Here is an 18,503-nt window from a genome sequence, read left to right as displayed (position 1 = left end):
TATCGATACCGTACCATATACTGAATATATCGAATTTTTGGTATACCGAACTTTCGGTATGCAAAAATCTATACCGTGTACCGATACCGAATTCAAAAAAAATTCGGTATACCGAAAAAAATTCGGTATACCGGCAAAAAAATCGATATACCGAAAATTTTCATATATATATTTTTAAAAAAAATTATTTTTTGATATTTCGGTATATACCGGTATATCGAAAAAAAAAATTTATCATACCGATACCGATACCGATACCGAAAATTTCGGTACGGTTTCGGTATCCCGATTTTTTCGATAATTTTTTCGGTACGATTTTTCGGTATTTCGATATTTCGGTATTTTTTTCCACCTCGGGTTCACGCTAACATCTTATATAAATTCATCGAATTTAGGGACCTCCAAGCTGCAGGAGTTGCCAGAACAATTTGCAAAAAACGTCTATATATTAGCAAATTAATATGAACACCGCTAAAACGTTTGCTTTGAAATTTAATTCAAGGTTCAATAAAGACATGAAATGTTATTGGAATTTTATTTCAATTATGTAAAAATTGTCCTTTTCTCCCCGAAAACTACAGCATGAGACATGTTGCTGCTGAAACTGATAAAAGCAAAACAAAAACAAAAACGACAAGAATTATAAATTAAATTTCGAAAGTGAGCTCCCTTTTTTCTTAGATTGAACTAGTATAAGTAGTAAAACTGAGATTATAGTTTCATCCCGGGAAAAAAAAAATTGAGATTGGCGATGGAAAATATAAATATTGTCGCAAATTTACGACGGAAACAGGAAACAAGATCCGCGTTTACTTTTTTTTTTTTTTTTTTTTTATGTAATCCAAGTGGTTATCATATGATCAAATCCTAGATAATTCGAAAGAAGCTCTCAATTGCTCCAATTTTTAGATGTTCTTGAATCGGATTTATATAGCTCCATATTATTCAAAAACGCTATATCATTCTTTTGGGAGCTGTAATTCGAGTTCTTGATCCTTGCACATGTATGCTAAGCTAAAATGTTCTTATATGAACATATATTGTATAAATAGATTGACATAATTCGAGTTGGGTTTGAAGAATTCTTCGGGGCGATGCGTAGAGATCAAACATATATAATTCCAGTATTTGTAGTGATGCAACTCAACGGATTGAAGGAGCTGTTAGGGTTTTGACAGTATGAATTACAGAAATATCATAAATAAATTTCAAAATTAAGTGTTGTCTTGCAGTGTTGTCAAGACTTCAAGAAAACATACTACGCGGCGAAATAATTAAATAAAAATAAATAACACAGATATTGATGCACAAGTAATTAATACTTGTGCGGTGCCTCATGTCAAATGATCACTAGAAAAACAAACCAGTTTACAAAAACCAACTAGTGAACATATATGAAAATTTACTTTTCTCAACAAATTGAGAAAATAAAGAACAACATAAAAACTAGTAGAAACTAAAATAGAAAAACCAATATGATGTTTAACACATGTGCCGAAAAACAAAAACCAAAAAACCACTTTCGAATCAACACTTCACTCGCGTGATTCTTCATGTGTCTCCAACACTTTACGACAACACGGTTATTCGGAAACGATCGACAATAAAGTTTCTTCAGAAAAATCTCGATCAACTCTCAAATATATTCTGAACTATTCTCTCTGTGTTGATCTCGCTACGTTGCACTCGTTGATCTCTTATCATGCGCTTAAATAGATCTTCAATATCCTTTTTGGAAATCCTAAATAAAAAATATTTGATAAGATATCTTATCAACAAATCAGTTACGATAAATATCATCAATTTACAATATATATTTGATAAGATAACATATTTGACAAGATAACATATTTGATAAGATAATATATATCATCAAATCTTAAAACAAGTTTAAGAAAGACAAAACTCTAATATAATTTAAAGTACGTGATATACACGTTCTTTCAATCTCTCCCTTTTTGCCTTTCTGGACAAAACACACACAAGTTAAAATAACTTCCCCTGAGTTGGATAACTAATGCTCACCCTGAATTTAATCAAGCCATCACTAAGTGTTGTGGAGTAGTGTTGACAACACTTACTCTCAACACTCAACAGATCAGAGCAGCAAGTAGCAAGTAGCAGAAAAGTATATCAGAGCACTTAGCAACTTTAACAATACATCATTTAAGACTTCAGAGCAAAAAAATTTCATTAATAACCAGAGCAAACAAGAAAACCAATAAGAGAAAGTAAGATTTTAAAAACAGCTCCCGATTATTCTGTTTCATCATCTTTTTCTGTTTTATCATCTTCATTTGCTCCAGAAGTACTTGCAGTATTTGTCTTTGTCACCACTCCCCCCCTTTTTGTCCAGAAATGTTCAGTTCAAACAACAAACAATACTCAGCCAGTAAGGCTTCATAGTACACAATGAGTGAACTATAAAAAAATCAATGGCGAGAGCAGTATAGCGCGGAGCTTCACCAGTGTTGACATATCGTGTTGGCAACACACGACTCAACACAAAATGCAGACCAAGTTAGGTCTATATTTCTCTTTCCCGTCAGAAAAATAGAAGCAACCTTCAATTCTTCACCAACTAGAGACAAAGACTCATAATGTCTCAAGTAAAACCATGTGATTCCAGAATCCCATGGACGAGGGTAGGAACCTTTCGAAGCTATAACACAAGGAGCAACATCATCAATGCGTCCAGTAAAAAAAATATTGAGCAGTGAGTTAGAAATCAAACTGAACAACACAAAACAAAGATGAGATGTTAATCAAATTTGTACAAAATATGGGGTGAAAAAAAATCATCCATTGAACAATACAAAGAATTCCACAATCAACCATTTACTTTCAAAAGACCTATGCAAAAAAACTTTCCAATGGAAAAAAAATCATTGGGTAAACTTTTGAATTAAAGAGATCAAATTCAACTCAATTATGGCAATAATTCGAGATTAAAACCAGCCAAATATTCCCATAAATGACTCTACTTCGGCTCAACTCCATTAAATCATTGTCAATCACAAAATATCAATTTTTAGCAAATAGGGTATTTCAGCTTATTTTGTCTGTTTAGAGCTTACAACCCCTGAACAAGAAATATTCACAATTTAATGTATATGCAGGACCTAAGTTATGCCTAAAACATAATATAATGCATCTAGATCAACAAAAATATGCAGTGTGTGCAAATCACGAGTCAAGCACTAGTTTTGGCAACATCTTCCAACAACACTGTATTCTTCAAAAATTTGATGAATTTTTCACACTTACAGAGCCATGTATTATCATTCTTATTTTCTTTTTGAGGTTTGAAAGTGGTATCCTGCACACTAAAGGAACGGTCTTCCTCGGACTCCTCTAGGTAGCTTTTTCCAATTTTCTTCCGATATTTTGAGTTTGATTCTCATGACAATGAAATCAGTGAGATTTTATCAAACAATGATCTAAATTTGCGAAACAATTTTTTCACATGGGACAAGATCATAGAATATACGAACATCCTTCAACTACTTCGTGGTTTAGTTAGAGCACATTATCATGCATGACAAGTGTGATCTAAACAAAAATTTTGAAGAAGAACTACAGCATGTTAGTTAATGTCATCAAATAGTGCAAAACATAGGACAAAATGAAAATGCAGTATGCCTAAGGTCCTAAAAATGCACATGCATGTTTGGTGTTGTCCTTCAGTGTTGGCAACACTTTGGGAAAGCAACCGTGAGTGATTAAAATGAAAACATGCTGAGAGATTTCATAAGGCTGGAGAATCTCTCAAAATCTAATGCTTTTGTGAATATATCTATCAGTTGGTTATTTGTTCCAACAAACTCCATACGGATCAAACCACACAAACACATAATGAACATACTATCAGAACGACTAACATTAAAATACAAAATACAACAAATAAGGTTGCAGTACCCAGTGTTGTCAACGTAGTCTGCAGCACTGTCCTTACACAGATTTTCACTCGACCTGTAGTGACCCTTACCCGGATCACCTACTAAACAGAACTTAGGCATGCAATTAACTTAATCAAAACAGTAATCAGAATTAAGCTGCGGAAACCATAGACATTATACAATCCCAAGTAAAGGAATCTGTAAATACCCAAATATAATACAACCAAATCGAATAGTTGTATCAATCCAATAACCACAGAATAAAACCTAGGCGAAGCTCCAGCTGGCCAACCACTGCCTAGCCCCTCTTGGATCCACCCGCCTCGTCCAATCGCAAACCTGCCCCATGGAATAGGGTGTCCAGAAATACAGAGTACGAGACGTGAACATAAAACGTTCAGTACGAGAGTATGAGTATACATGCATGCAAAGTGAACTCCCTATAACTCGAGGTCAAGGATTAGATACAAAGACAGACCGGGCCCTGGTATGTAGCACGCTGTGCCGTCGCTGCAGGAGGTGGCTCCCATACCAATATACCAGTGGATATGCCGGACCCAAATCGATGGAAGTCCATCCACTAACAGGATAGGGTACAACCCTACTAATATACATCTCGAAGGAGATAGCTCAATATGCAGATGAATGCAGCATAAATCAATGACATATAAATCATGCAGTCACATAATACATGCATACTCAGTCAGAATATCCCGAACAGTACTATCGTACCTCAAATCAGTGTAAGCTCTACCAACTTTAGGTCCACGCCTATAGTCTGCTCTACACTGCCAAATGATACAACTATCATTATAGTGCTCTAAAAGCTTTAACTAAGCTATTGCATACTCCTAAATATTTATAGGAAGCAAAAGCTATACCTTCGTCCGTCGTTAGCCCTTTGATGTCGAGTGCCTCAAAACTAGGTCACAGCTCCGCTACAACGCCTAGATCTCTATGCCACTTCCGAATTCCCCACGGGACGCCTAGAATTCCTTAAATCTGAGTTAGAAAGCTAAGGAATTAAGAGAGAAAAGAGAGAAAAGAGGAATTTGTGCACTCAAATGTGAGCTCGGCACCCCCTATTTATAGATGACGATCGGAATGTTCGATCACGATCGAAACGTCCGATCCCGACATCGGAGCTTCCGATCCCACTTATCTGCCACGTGTCAAAATCTCACTGGTTGACTTCGAATAGAGGTGATCGAAACTTCCGATCCTGCCACACGTCATGCCTGACGTAATTCGATCGGAGCTTCCGATCGCTCCTTCGGAGCTTCCGATCCTGCCTTCGGAGCTTCCGAACCCTTCCCAAGTAATTATGATTAATTTTTTAATCACTGATTTTGGTTACGGGCTACTACATTCTCCCCCACTTAAGATATTTCGACCTCGAAATCAGATCTTAAGTACTGAATGTAATACAGAAATTGTGAGACCTCGGTTCTAAATATCAATTAAAGGAGTAATTAAAAATAAGCAAGCATTAAAAGCCAACACATTTTTTTTCTAACAGGGCCCGCGCGGCCGCGCACGGTGCCCTGGCTCATGCGCGGCCGTGCATGACGCCCTGCCCGGGAAGGGGCGCAGGCGCGCGGGCGCGCCTCCCTGGCTGCTCCGGTGCTAGAAATTGCCAAAATCAAGAACATCAAGCCATACAATATTTCAAAAACATAAACATGCGTTACAAACTTGATTCCTCAAATTAAAACATGAGTTCTGGAGTTCAACAACCAAACCAAAGTCGGGAACATGCAACAACAATATAACGATGAAGTTCGATAGCTAGACATGTTCTAACATAACTAGATTGACATGTTGAAATCGACTTCTAAACCGAGTCTCACTTCTACATCTTTTCCTCGAAGCTAACCATGCCTCTTCTGACTTGTTCCTGACCCACCTGTTGCCAAGTACACATACAAAACAAAGCAACAGCCGGATAACCGGTGAGAATGATAATCCCAGTAAAAGCAACAGTATTGACCACCAACATCATGCCTATCACACAGTTCACGCCAAAAATTTAGTTTCCACATACAGCCTCATAGCTCCGGACAACAAACAAACCAATCATTTTTATGCTGGTTTCCAAAACATTCATTTCACATTTAGAAGATCTCTGCTCTAATTCCAATCCCCCGTCATCAAATTTTCTTTTCTTCATGCCAAATCAAAAGAACTAGTCAATTAGATAAAGAAGCCAAGTCACCAAGGGGGTCACAAGAGTTTTACCTCAACAATGCCCTTATGCCAAACTCATGAGTTGTCTAACCTCCCATCTTTTTCATATTTGAGAATCAAAATAGAAATCCATGTATCTTATATAAAAAATGTAACAAGCTTGCCTTTAACCAAAATCAAAGCTTAAATCTTTTTATTTTCCAATTCAATTATTGCTATTAAACACCTTCTATTGGAAGGCATCATAAAAATTAAGTAGCAAGTATAGGCTACAAGTATGCCATGGAGAGTGAGCTACAGTTATTAAATTTGACAACGACATTGTACAGATGCAAATTTTCAATTCACTAAGAGCACGTATGATAATAAAAAAAATGAAAAACGAAGTCTGTGCATTTGGAAGTTAGCACCATTCTAGCACACAATTCAAAATGAGCCAAATTTTAATTTATGGCTAGGTTCGAGTGTAACTTCTCGTCCCCTTTAACCGACTGTCATTTTCTACTGTCATTTGCAGTGATTATATTAATATGGGATAATTGCATATACTAACTCTGTGAAAGCATGAGATTGCTGAAAATCCCCTATGACTATTATAACCGCTTGTGTTTTCAAATTTTGAGCACAAATACTCCTAAAAACATGTACGAACAAGAGGTTGTGTGCTCAAATTTTGAAAACATGGGGATATATGTGTTTAAGATTAAAAAACATAGAAAGCTAATAGATCATTCTAAAAGTGGTTTTTAGCGATCTTGGTACGATCTTGGTACTTCACAGAGGTAATGTATCCAATTACTCCTATTAATATTTGGATCGTTCTCAAACATAAATAGGAAATCCTCAAAGATGTACAACCCAAAACTGAGCTAAATGAGATGAAAGCTATCCCATACACACAGTAATTATTATGTACGCTTGGATTCACTAGCAACATTAACTCCTAATTTTAACTTTCAACTTGAGAAGTATTCTTAAATCATCAACTCAATCTATAAGATCTTCACAAACATAGAAGCAAGAATCACCATTTATTATTGAGAAACAAAGGATACATGACCAAATGTTTTGCGGGAATGAGATTTAAGATGAGAAGGAAGACCCATTTGTATCTCGTGTCAGAATTCTCAAAGTGACAATTTTGGAAATCATTGAAGCAATTCTTTGCTGCATTTTGGAACAATTAAAACAATAATATCAATAACAATATAAAAACGTAAACTAAGCAAATTCCATTTAATTACAACGTGAAAATGATGTGATGATATCCAAATCATGCTGCATTATATGACTTAAATGATGTCTCTCTCGAAATGCAGTTTCCATTCCAAGCACAATTTACCTTCAACATATAAACCAAACATTTTATGATACAACTGCGACCCAAGGGAAAGGTTTACAGATTAAATCTTGCAGCACCAGAAGTCCTGGTTCCTGCATGAGAACAACAGAATCAACAGATATCTGAAAAGTAAAACAGGACTAGAAAAAAGGGTCTGATGCACAAATAAAGATGAGCAAAGAACTCAAAACATCTGATCTAGCGATGTCAGAATCTAGATTTGACATTATAATTAGTCTGGCATGAATAAGCATTTAAGAATGATTAAAGTTACTTATGGTAAAATTATATCACGGAAGTAATTTCATATTTCTAGTCATTACAGTACCCCCTGAGAAATATTCATGAGATGAACTATGTAACTGAAGTAATTTCAACAACATCGAACAGATAACATTTGTCAAAAATACATGAAACATGCTTTTGGAATTTGGAATAACGCCATGACTCTTATAATAAATTTTGGCATGGCGTCAACACAAACCAGCGGGCAGGTGGGCTAAAATTTGGACTATAGGTAAGACAAAGTTATCAAGCGTGCAAGGCATACCAAGTCACTAAGGGGTCTTGATGCCTGAGAAGCAAGGCGAGGTACGCACTTTTCAAAATTGAGGCTTCCTAAAAGAAATAAATGACACTCATCAAATATTCTGAATCAAATTCAAATATCAGATGTAAATAAACATGACTAGTAAACTAATTAATAGTTCTGAACTATAAAGCATAAATCCCAAATTAAAAATTTATGTCACCGATTAAGATTTCTTAGAGTTGACTGTCTGCCCTAACATAAAAAAATTAAGCCAAAAACCCAAATAGTCAATAGAATGGTTAGAGATGTAGTTCTAAAAGATTGACCAAAGAAAAAAGGAAATATATAAAAACGACAAAGCAAAAATCAACTTCAAAGCCATAAAGGTACAAAATAAAACTCGTTGAGGTTATCGATACTGGCCATCGCCGTCGCTAAGAAGCAAGTTTAACACACTGAGCAAACAATATGGAACATGGTAGCAATCAAGACTATTGAGTTGGATGAATTGAGGCATAGACATGACTAAATTCTGCAAGGAGAACATGTTTTTATTTGAATATGTTATCTGTATAAGTCTGGTAACAAGAACGTAACGAGCAACAACTTTATATAGAATGGCGCTTTGCTCTAATCATTGATACAAATTATCTGTAGGTTTTGTGTAGGCAGGAGGCAGCCATCGACCACACCGCCTTTGCCCAAGGCGGTTGAAGATGAGATGAGACGGGCCAGGTGGGTTTAGGTGGTAAAAAATTCAACAAAATTTAAAAATCCTACTTTATTAATACATTATGCACCCTCTCTCTAAAACATAATGGTCAGCACAATCACCCACATGTGCTAAAAGCCCTACCTTCTTCGGCATAAAATCTCCGCCGTGGGCCAACCCACAAGGTTAGAACAATTATTACATTACTATGTTACGTTTCAGTATTAATATGGTGATAAATCTTTATTTGTACCTTGTATAAATTTTACGAAGATTATTTATGCATAGACATCGTTTAATCTATGCATATAAAGGTTACGTGCTTTTTAAGATTTTCATAGGGGTTATAAATTTTATTTGCCCGTTTATCAAGAAGTTAGTCACATAACGACTTCACATCGGCTCTATTGAGTGGGTCTCTCACTCCACTTAGCTACTACTAAGATTTGGATTCCTTTTTGGGCACATTGCATAATGTATATTGTACAAATAAAACAGGATCATCCTAAAGATCTTGGTGTCTCTTATGCAAGAAGTGAGAGGAACAAACTGATCTGAGCCAACTTTTTCAGAATATTCACAAGGTGGTTATTTGATAATCTCACAAAGCTACCGTGACATGTTCAAGGTATTGAAGAAAACTTACCATAAAATCAATGAACACCTTATTTCTCGCTTTTTAAGGTGAAAAACGTGATTATATTTTCCAGCCGTTTTGTAACAACCTTTCTGCAACATTGTAAAGAAGTTTCCACCTCATAATAGTATGGTTATCAAAGAATGGTAACTTATGGATAGATGCTAAGCATTTTATAAATTGGAGAATAGTATAATATCTCATCAGCGTAGCACCTATAATTATCGCTAGTCGAATTACCATATACATAGGCTTCACTAATATTTCTGTCCTATAGTGAGGACTGAGGAGCGAGTACAAAGGAGAAGATAAAAAACAAAAAAACCATGGCTACTGATCTCACAAACCTCGAAAAGCTAATACTACCATGTTGATTACCACCCTTCTCAACACCCTTTCCTCTTGCCTCGCGGCTGAATCAAAACAAACAAAATAACTATCCATGGGACGAATTTATAAAGGATGGGACCATCAATACATCTTTCAGCAGGTAGTGTATAATTCAATTCTAATTTCTGACAGAAATGATGTACACCTAGGGGTAGCTGTGGTCATTTTGTGGGAAATCACGGGTCGTGGAAAATATGTCATGATGACATAATCCGGAAGAAATTGAAGAATTTCTTGGGAATCCTACAAAATCCATCCGTTCTTTTTTCACTTGTAGATGATAAGAACTTCACCTGAGTTCGAATCCTACTGAGAGACCCACTAGAGATCAGAAATTGTTGAAGACACAACAAGTTCCTTCTTTTGTCCCTTCCAGGATTGGAAAAGAAAGAACTAATTAATATATTCAAGATAATTACATATTTATAAGATACATCTTGTTTCATCATATTCGGGGTGTACTATTGGTTCTTATATATCATATTAAGGATCGAAATATGGTCGAACAAAAGGATCTCTATTTGAGGGGGCAATAAAAGACTCAAAGATCGTAGATCAATGTTCTCTAGAAGTAATTTATGATTTCCTATGATCGTGCCCCGTTCCAATTCCTGATTCCAAGTGGAAGTTATCCATTCATTGCTGATTTATTTATCTTTTTTATCCAATATTTCCCTAAAATGTTAGCAAATCGAATCCAATCACAAGCAAATCAGATATTGAGCAGTTGATGTGAAACAAGTTTGATTGTACATCCACAAAACAATTACGCATATAATTCGTTCTGATAACAAGGGAAACGGTTTGAAATCCATAACTAGGGGGAATCTGCACCCCTACATGGACATCGCACCCCTACATGGACATCTAGAATTATAAGCAGGCTACTTGAGGAAAAATATTGACATCAAGAAACCATTCAAGAAAAAGATATGCTAGAAATTTAAAATGGAAATTTTAAGATCAAGTTCAAGAGGCAGGACCAGTCTTTCATCGGGCAATATAGAGTAGTCAGGTTAGCAACTCACCAACTATAACTAAGAATGGAGATTAAAATATATATGTATCTTCAGGGCTAATTATTTCCAGATATACAGGCAAACAGAGTTATGCTCACCAAAGAAAATATGTGACAAATTTTAACTTTGCCTGCAACAAATTAACTACAATCTAGTCATGAAACAATAATTCCGATTATGACACCAACATAAATGCATAGAAGAAAATCACCTGCGGGTTCTGGCTAAACTAATCCTAATTAATTAACATTGTAAAATACGTCATGATTTTCACATATCTAATGACAGAAACCAGAGTTTAAGTAAGAGAGGATTTTGAAATGCTAGCCTTCTGGTACTTCTTCACATAAGCCTGCAAAGAATTAAAATATTTGCATTAATTTATTTATTGCTAAACTGAATAGCGAAAAATCAACAAATATTGATAAAAGTTATATAAATCTATAGTATAGAATTTTGTGATTTAGGAATTAATTTTATTAATGCCGCAGAAGATAGCTTTTGGATTAAAAGGTTTTGCCACGTAGAACGATTACACGTAAAATCTCCTTCAAAGCATTTTATGCAATTCCTTTAAGAAAAAAAATTGGTCGTCTTCAAGAATAAGCACATTAACTTCTGGTCTAATTGGATACGATCCAACACCATGACTAAAATATCCGAATGATAAAATTCCAGTACAGAAGCAATTATGCTTTTTGTCCTGAAGGCATCCATGTCAAAAGCAGGATGACTGCATCTAATTTCAACATGTCATCTAGCTTTGAAACAAAATGCACTGAAGGAAATTCTCTTGAAAGATATTTTGTAGCAAATAAAGATTTGTTTAGCTAGGAATAATTTGTTTAGCACGGTAACAGTAGGAATTATTGTAGACATTTATTATCAATTAGTTGATTCTCCTAAATATAAACCACATTTGAGATGAATAGTATCAAATTGGTTCAGCATCTAAAATTTTCCACACGGCATGACGAGCCTAGATTCCCGTTTAAATTCTATCTCAACTACCAGAAGACCATCTTTCGCCTGGAATATTTGGTTGTGGGTCATTTGTTCATACCAATAGTCCTGACCTGGGGAATATAGATCTAAGGGTTGTCGAATGTACTCTTGAGGGATTATCCTGCAGAGAAAAAGGGCTCAAATGCTATCATCCACCACCGTCAAAAATTTTGTCTTTGACTCTTGGTTGAAGTCACATTTGGTGAAAAATGATGCTGATATTTTCCAAACTATCATCTGAGAGAGAGTACCTTTTTGGAAGATAAAGGTTATAGATTTCTTCCTACTTGACCTACCTTTTACCAAGTCTGCACTAACTCGCATCAGGTTCCAACTATGAACCAATTTTTTTAAAATTTAATTTACCAATAAAATACCAACCTTGCCAACGATCCTATCATCCACCACCGTCAAAAATTTTGTCTTTGACTCTTGGTTGAAGTCACATTTGGTGAAAAATGATGCTGATATTTTCCAAACTATCATCTGAGGGAGAGTACCTTTTTGGAAGATAAAGGTTATAGATTTCTTCCTACTTGACCTACCTTTTACCAAGTCTGCACTAACTCGCATCAGGTTCCAACTATGAACCAATTTTTTTAAAATTTAATTTACCAATAAAATACCAACCTTGCCAACGATCCTATCATCCACCACCGTCAAAAATTTTGTCTTTGACTCTTGGTTGAAGTCACATTTGGTGAAAAATGATGCTGATATTTTCCAAACTATTATCTGAGGGAGAGTACCTTTTTGGAAGATAAAGGTTATAGATTTCTTCCTACTTGACCTACCTTTTACCAAGTCTGCACTAACTCGCATCAGGTTCCAACTATGAACCAATTTTTTTAAAATTTAATTTACCAATAAAATACCAACCTTGCCAACGATCCTATTTCCTGCTAGTTGGTAGCAATCGGTATCCTCAGGTCAACTCTAAATAAAAAATCATCCGCATGTCTACAGAAAATCTCAACCATTAGAATCCATCACTGGTATGAGGTAACTACATCCAATTTTCCTTCCAGTTTTCTTTTGACAGATAGTTATATTCCTGACATTGATTTACTTGTTGCATTCAGCAAGTTGTTCACAGAATACTCACAACCTAAAGGGAACTCTAGGGAGCAATAATTTGTTGATGGAAAATGATATATTCCAACTGGAAGCAAGATCAGTAGTTGCCCTTGATAACATGTCCACAATATGATATTGTACCTCGGTGGAGGAGATCTTCCGACACGGAGAAAAAAGAAACAAAATGTGGCAGCTAGATCAGGTGTGAATCAGAATCAAGAACACTGACACAAGATGATGATGAGGCAAATAGACACTTCACCAAAGCAAGACTTACAATGGCGTGACTGGCACTCCACATGCTCCAACAAGATTGCAGTCAGCAAATTTGCTTATAGGACTCAATAACCCATTGTTCCACACAATTGTTTCCAAGTTGGCAGTGGATAAAACTTATTCTCTACGCTAGCTTGAGAAAGATATTTTTTGTGTATAGGATTCAGGGAAGATTTGTTTAGCTAGGTTATAGGTTGTCGTAATAATCAAACATTAATTAGTTAATTCTCTTGTGTAAAATAGCCATTGAGATAAATAAAATCAGTTAATCCTCCTGAAATATCTAAGACCTTATTAAATGTCCAAGATTAAATTAGCTAAAAAACCTCTGAGTAGAAAAAAGTCCACTCTCGTTGGGCTTCTATCGAAGAAAAAATATATATACTTTTTGAAAACGAACGCAGGAGTTCCAGCAAATGAACATGGAATCGTTCTAACATAAACAAAGCAAAACCTACAAAACTGATCCACTGGTAAAAAAAGAAATGAAAAAAGAAGAAGGGGGAAATGGGAAAGAACATCATTGCAAACAAATATCATTAACGAGTATGGTATCATAAAACATAATCAACACGAACCTGTACTAGCTCAAAAATCTTCGATCTTGAGGCTGAAATGTATCTCTGGTGGTCATTTTTGGACCTGGGAAATTTGGATGCCTGGATACTCGCAATAATCTTGTCGATGGATTTTTTCATGACAATTTTGTAAGCATCTTTACTCAGATTTCCCTGCTCCCAAAATGGTTTCAAAATTTGCCTAATATGTTCTATTAGTACAAATTTGAAGGAGTGGACCTCCCAAATTTTATTACTCTTTGAGCGATCAACCTCGGCAACCCCAACGTTTCCTTTCTGATTTTGTTGTAGCAGTGGCTCCACCCTTTCCCCTCCAGCAAATGAAGAATTTGTCCCTCCAAATGTTGTCTCCGGTACGATTTGTGTTGTCTTTGGTACTGTCTCCTGAGCAGGAGCAGGAGCAGGAGCAGGAGCAGGAGCAGCAGCAGCAGCAGCAGCAGCAGCACTCCTATTCAAAGAAAGTTGAAAATGGACTTGTCAGTTTGCAATTGATTACCCAAAGGGGTTTTGTTCATGTTCCATGGGGGGTGCAAAGGTGCCTAGGTTGTTTGATTCTTTTTACCGAAAAAAAAAATAAGTAAATTTAAATAACAATAATAATAATTTTTTTAAAAAAAAATGATTGAACGAATTTATGTATGTTTTGTCGAATGAATATATATCAAAATTTTGTTACGCATTAATAAGAATGGTTAAAAAATATTAGTGAAAATGTTAAACAAATTTATGTATATTTTGACTAATGATAGATATTATAAAATAATTTATATATTTTTATGAGAAATTTTTTTTATCCTATAAGTTTTTTTTTTTACGATTTCGATCATCTATGTTTTCAAAGTTAACTTTTAGTTTGTTATCTTTGTTTTTTTGGAATTTAGTCATTTTATTACAGCGTCGATCTGCCATGTGTAGTGCCAGATCAGCATTTGCGACTAAAAATGACTAAAATTATTAAAAAACCGAAATATACATGATTAAATCATAAAAATAAAAACGTAAAAGGATCAAAATCATAAAGTTACAAACGTTCTGAAACAAAATTATAATTTTTCCTGTACAGGTAATGGATATAAAGTGGTTTGTTTGGAAGATATTATTCGTGCTTATTTTGTTGTTAGGCTAGCTTGTGCTAGGGGCGAAAGGATTGTTGGCCTTAACACTTGTTCAATCCATCTATTTATGGATCTGTCGAAACGGCTCAATTTTGGGTAGAAAAAAAAATGTCATTCTAGTCCATGTGCTAGCATCAACATAACCTTATTTTCTCATGTATCAAGAAACCATGATTCCCGCCTGTTTCAGTCAAGTCTCGAGCAATTCTCGATACTCCAATAGAGACTATAAAAAGGAATTTAGTCGACTTGCACACAAGATTCATGATAACATGAAGGGTAAAAAGGAAAGGAAATAATTTGGAGATTGTATATTTCACGTCTTAATTACCAAAGGAAATTTCGAAATTGGAGAAAGGTTGGGGATAACCGAATTTCAAGAATTGTTGAGAAAGCAACAAAAAGAGATATATCTATCTTTAATTAGACCAAAAGTGTTCAATTTTTATTTCACACAAAAACTTTTGTGAGACGATTTCACGGGCCAATTTCGTGAGATGAAATTTTTTTTGGGTCATCCATGAAAAGTATTACTTTTTATGTCAAAATATTTTTTTATGTAAATATGAGTCTGGTTGACCAAGCTATTCCAGCACATTGTATGCAAACTTTTATTTTACATATTTCCTTACTCTAGGAACAACTGAGAATGTTAAAATCATTTTGGTAGGGTTAAAAATGGTACTAAATAAAGGTTGTAGGTGGAAAGTTGGGACATGTCATAATATTGATATATGGAAGGACCCTTGGTTGAGAGATGAAACAAATTTCTTTGTGTGTCTACTCTTGTTAACTCGAATGAAGGTGAACGAGCTTCTTATTCCGAGATGTCAAAGTTGGGACCATGAATTATTGCTTGAATATTTCACTGGCAGAGATGTACAAGAAATTTTTGAATATTCCACTTCCTTTAACCTTGAGGCAAGATCTTATAATCTGGCACCAAATAAAGGATGGAGTGTACTCGGTTAAAAGTGCTTACATGATACTATGAAAGAATTGGAGCAACATAGGGCACAAACAACACAAAAAAATGGAAAGAGTTATGGAAGCTACAAGCCCCACCTAAATTTAAATCCCTCCTTTGGCGCGCCGTCGAAATTGTCTTCCTACAAGAACAAACCTTCGTAGGAGAGGAATAAACTGCTCTCTGGTGTGTGTGATCTGTAATAAGGATATGGAGAATACATGACACACTTTTGTCATGTATTCTTAAACTATGGAGATATACGATGGTTGATTGTAACCAAGCTATGTTTAATGCATTGAGATCTTTTATGATTGGTTGGCCATAAAACAAAAAAAGGAACAAGGGGCAGGAAAACAATGGAATTGAAAGAACACCTACAGAATGAAAAAAAACCGCAAGCTCACTTTTTGAAGTGTAATGTTGACGCAGCATTCTGCACTGAAACCAGAAGTATGGGATTCGGAATGGTGGTCCACGATACTGAAGGAAAGTGTGTTGGATGTTGGTCGATGGTACTGGAAGGCATGTGAGGTGAAGGAGGGAGAAGCAATGAGATTATGAGAAATAGTTTTATGGATCCATGAAATGAAATTCAATCGAGTAATATTTGAGATAGATGCTCATATGGTTGTGAAGGCCCTTGGCTCTACAAAAACTGACGAATCTGAATTTGGAGCTATAATAGAGGATTGTCGGCTCATTTTGCAAAAGGAACCGAGTTTTTCTATTGTTTTTATTAGTCGGTTAGCCAACGGGGTTGCTCATGCTTTGGCAATGAAATCCCGATTTTATGCTAATCCTTGTTATTGGTCGAGTCCACCAAATCATATTAGTGATATTGTAGCTCGAGAATCTCTTATTTATCAATAAAATTTATACTTATTTTTTAAAAAAATGATTCGGGTTGACCCGTCTTATAGATAAGGATCTACTTTTTATTTTATGGCCTTGGTGTGGCAAAACATGTAATTCTTGGTCAAGGAATACAAAACTTTGGGATTTTATTGGCTTGTGAAAATTATAATTGAGGTTTGTGCATAATTTTGGCTTATTTATATCTGAGTGTCAATTGTTTTCTTGTATTGTCAAAATTATTGATTATTTATTTGTTTGTTAGAATGATCAACTAGTTTTGATTCGTTTAATCTACTGCTAAATTAGATATCAAATTCATAAAATGTTTGATCCCTCTACCATATGAAACAACTGAATTTCCTGTTCTGAATTATTAATTCTTTGGGAGAAAAACTAACTAGATAATGCAACCACTTAATTGTATTTGTGTTGTTTAACTTCAACATTCTTGCTAGTTTTTAATGATATCAATAAATTAAATCATTATCGCTTGCATGATATTGTTTATTGATAAGGGTTAATTAATAGAACACGTATTTCTAGTTACTCCAATGGTTTATCCAGTACCGACCGAAAAGTAACGACTACTGGTTCTCATGTCATAAATAATAATAATAAAAATAAGGAAATACATAAATTAAATTTGAGTTACGAATTTTTTAATATAAATTGATATTATTGTCTAGACGATCAAATTATAAAATACCAATATAGAGTCTATCGAAACCAAGGTTAGTTTTCTCTAAGTTTTAATCGATTTAATTTAATTTCATTAGTTTAATTGTCAGAATTTGAACTTTTACTTTCTTAGGATTCTCCCTTATGTTTCTTTTTATTGTTTTAAAGTTGTTAGCACGATAAAGGGAAACTGCAATTTTGGTCTTTTATGTTTGTCACTTTACGATTTCGGTCCTCTATTTTTTCATATTTCAGTTTTAGTCATGCATGTTTCGATTTTTGGCAATTTCAGTCTTTTTTATTCAAAAATGCTTACATGACATTATACACGTCAGCTCCACATCAGCACTGCATTGGTGCCACATCAGCGCCACATCAGAAAAAGGACTAAAATTGCCAAAAAAATAAAGATAGCAGACTAAAAATAAAATCTGAAAATATAGAGGACCAAAATCGCAAAGTGATAAACATACAGGACTAAAAAAACATTTTTTCCCACGATAAATTCACACTTTCTAGTTTGAACTATCTCTACTCATGCTACTCATATTTATTAATTTTATTAGAGCTGGGTTAATTTTGGTGAGATATGCACGACTAAGCACTGCCAATAGTTATCTAGAAAACAAATGTTGAATTGGTTAACATTCCCTCGATATCAGTAGTAACTAGTATCATTAAAATCATGACATCCAAATCTCGAGAGAAATAAAGAATCTTGAACTTGATTTAATAGCATTTATTTCTTGAAACCTTTACACATGCTCATACAAAATATTCACGAAAAATAAATGTCAACACAATTTACCATACCAGAAAATGAAACTGACCTGTACGGCGGCTGCGTTGATTTACTATGGGTAAAACTACATTGTGATTCTAATCGCCAATTGTCGAAACCAGGAGACATTTTGGTTAAGAGCAAACTTTTGCCACGATTCACATCCATATTCCTCCAAAACTTATTAGATAAGGTTAATGAACCGTAAAAATATTGTCGTGAAACTGCAAGTACCTGTTTGAAGAAGAAATGATATATACTTAGCCTCTGTGACACAGGTCAGTTTCAATGAGCTATAAAATTTTGACTAGAGAAGCAAGCAAGAATTTACCCCACCCGAACATTATTAGTTCAAACATAAGTAAAATAATGAAAACATTGTAATAAACAAAGGCTAATTGCATACATTACCCCTGTGAAATCACGATATTGCTAAAAACTCCCAATAAC

The 18,503-nt window shown here is 34.9% G+C and overlaps 1 protein-coding gene across 3 annotated transcripts; it reads right to left on the bottom strand.

The window, feature by feature from the left end:
• Positions 1-5,599: 5,599 nt before the first annotated feature.
• On the bottom strand, positions 5,600-18,236 carry LOC140865933 (zinc finger CCCH domain-containing protein 55-like). Of its 3 annotated transcripts, none has more exons than XR_012144759.1 (6): positions 18,103-18,236; positions 13,655-14,102; positions 11,047-11,070; positions 7,979-8,046; positions 7,429-7,520; positions 5,600-5,805 (listed from the first exon to the last, which is right to left on the bottom strand). XR_012144759.1 is itself a non-coding variant. In XM_073270775.1 (5 exons), exons 1-5 carry the CDS (start codon positions 18,219-18,221, stop codon positions 7,490-7,492), a joined length of 690 nt encoding a protein of 229 aa, XP_073126876.1. In that variant the 5' UTR covers positions 18,222-18,236; the 3' UTR covers positions 7,103-7,489. The 3 variants fall into 3 exon arrangements, 1 of the variants encoding a protein (XP_073126876.1); XR_012144758.1 differs by lacking the exon at positions 5,600-5,805 and adding an exon at positions 7,103-7,253; XM_073270775.1 differs by lacking the exon at positions 5,600-5,805 and having other exon boundaries at positions 7,103-7,520.
• Positions 18,237-18,503: the final 267 nt, after the last annotated feature.

The sequence above is a fragment of the Henckelia pumila genome, chromosome 4, assembly GCF_033568475.1.
Source record: "Henckelia pumila isolate YLH828 chromosome 4, ASM3356847v2, whole genome shotgun sequence".
NCBI classification, from domain to species: Eukaryota; Viridiplantae; Streptophyta; class Magnoliopsida; order Lamiales; family Gesneriaceae; genus Henckelia; species Henckelia pumila.
Note: the sequence above shows the minus strand (reverse complement) of the source record. Positions and strands in the feature narration are given on the sequence as shown.

Coding starts and splice junctions, on each gene's coding strand:
- LOC140865933 (XM_073270775.1), bottom strand. CDS start 18,221: ATGGATGTGAATCGTGGCAAAAGTTTGCTCTTAACCAAAATGTCTCCT. Junction 11,071..13,654: donor AGATTTTTGAGCTAGTACAG/GTTCGTGTTGAT, acceptor AATTCTTTGCAG/GCTTATGTGAAGAAGTACCA. Junction 7,521..7,978: donor CAAGACCCCTTAGTGACTTG/GTATGCCTTGCA, acceptor GTTCTCATGCAG/GAACCAGGACTTCTGGTGCT.